Source organism: Phaseolus vulgaris, unplaced genomic scaffold (assembly GCF_000499845.2).
Source record: "Phaseolus vulgaris cultivar G19833 unplaced genomic scaffold, P. vulgaris v2.0 scaffold_27, whole genome shotgun sequence".
Taxonomy (NCBI): domain Eukaryota; kingdom Viridiplantae; phylum Streptophyta; class Magnoliopsida; order Fabales; family Fabaceae; genus Phaseolus; species Phaseolus vulgaris.
The window spans coordinates 234155-235997 of NW_027174095.1; the positions used below are offsets into that span (position 1 = coordinate 234155).

Consider the following 1843-nt stretch of genomic DNA (forward strand, 5'->3'; position numbering starts at 1 on the left):
TTTGAGAATCTAGACTGATCTTACAAAGATTCTAAACCTCATAACTAAACCTAGACCTAAAACATAACATAACTTCAGGCATCATGAGGATTTGATACATTAAAGCTTCCCATCTTCAACAATCTCCCCTTATTTGATGGAGACTAATCCTTGTGATGCTTTTAGGAATGTTCTTTGTTTAGAATCTATTGAATCCTGCAATCACTGAACAAACACAAAATAGAGTAGTCCAAAACAGATATGCACCATACATTAGATTTCAGTTAAGCAGAACTGCATAAGAACAATGAGTTATTTCACAGAGATAACCGGTTAAAAAATTGTAAACTAGAAACCAGCAATTTTAAAACTCCAAAAATTCAAAGCAGTTTAACATGATTAAGAACATTACAGCTCCCAACAACCCTTCTCCCCCTATTTGTCTCATCAAATAGACAAATCAAAAGAAGACACAACTAAGTTAAAGCATGCATATCAAGAATTCCCAATTCATTTCGTAGAGAATAAAACCTGTCCTTGGATAAAGGTTTGGTGAAGATATCAACAAGTTGTCTCTCTGTGGAAACGAACTTGATTTCATAGTCTCCATTGGTTATATGATCACGAATGAAGTGGTGTCTTATTTCAATGTGCTTTTTCCTTGAGTGTTGGATATGATTTTTTGTCAAAGTTAATGGCGCTTGTGTTGTCACATAGAAGAGGAACTTTGCTAATATTTAATCCAAAATCTTCAAGCTGTTGTTTGATCCATAGAATCTGCGCACAACAGCTACCAGCAGTTATATATTCAGCTTCAACAATGGATAAAGCTACACACGTTTGCTTCTTACTATGCCATGAAACGAGGCTTGATCTAAGTAAGTGGCATGTTCCAATTGTACTCTTCCTATCTAATTTGCAACCTGCAAAATCCGAGTCAGAATAACCTACCAAATGTATAGGAGAAAGAGAGGGATACGATGAGCCCATGGATATTGTGCCTTTTAGATATTTCAGGATCCTCTTTGCAGCTTTGAGATGTGATTCCTTGGGGCAAGATTGGAATCTAGCACAAAGACACACAACGAACATAATGTCTGGTCTGCTTGCTATTAGATAAAGAAGAGAACCTATTAAACCCATGTACATGGTTTGATTAACCTCTGGTCCAGCTTCATCAGCTTCTAAGTAGCAGTTTGTTGACATAGAAGTTGTTGTTACTTTACATGATTCCATCTCGAACTTCTTAAGGATGTCTTTGCAATACTTTGATTGGCATACAAAGATCCTTCTTTGAATAGTTTAACTTGTAGGCCGAGGAAGAATGAAAGTTGTCCCATCATTGACATTTCGAACTCCCCCTGCATTGCTTTGACAAAGTCCTCACAAAGTTTTACATTAGAAGAGCCAAACACAATATCATCTACGTATATTTGTACTAAGATAATATCAGTTCTAACTTTCTTAATGAACAAAGTCTTATCTACCTTACCTCTTTGATACTCATGAGATAAAAGAAAAAGACTTAGCCTTTCATACCATTGATGTGGAGCTTGTTTGAGGCCATACAATGCTTTCTTAAGCTTGTATACATACTCTAGATGCTTGTGATCTTCAAAGCCAAGTGACTGTGAGACATAGATCTCCTCATTCACGACTCCATTGAGAAATGCACTTTTCACATCCATCTTAAACAATTTGAAACCACTCATACAAGCAAAAGCTAATAACAACCTTACTGCTTCTAACCTTGCCACAGGTGCGAAGGTTTCATCATAATCGATTCCTTTAGCTTGATTGTATCCTTTGGCAACGAGTCTCGTTTTGTTTCTTGTAATGATGCTTGAGTCATTAGATTTGTTTC

The 1843-nt window shown here is 36.3% G+C and overlaps 1 protein-coding gene across 1 annotated transcript; it reads right to left on the bottom strand.

The window, feature by feature from the left end:
• Positions 1 to 624: 624 nt before the first annotated feature.
• On the bottom strand, positions 625 to 1185 carry LOC137817275 (secreted RxLR effector protein 161-like). The gene has a single exon (XM_068620527.1). It carries the CDS (start codon positions 1183 to 1185, stop codon positions 625 to 627), a length of 561 nt encoding a protein of 186 aa, XP_068476628.1.
• Between the last annotated feature and the right edge of the window lie 658 nt (positions 1186 to 1843).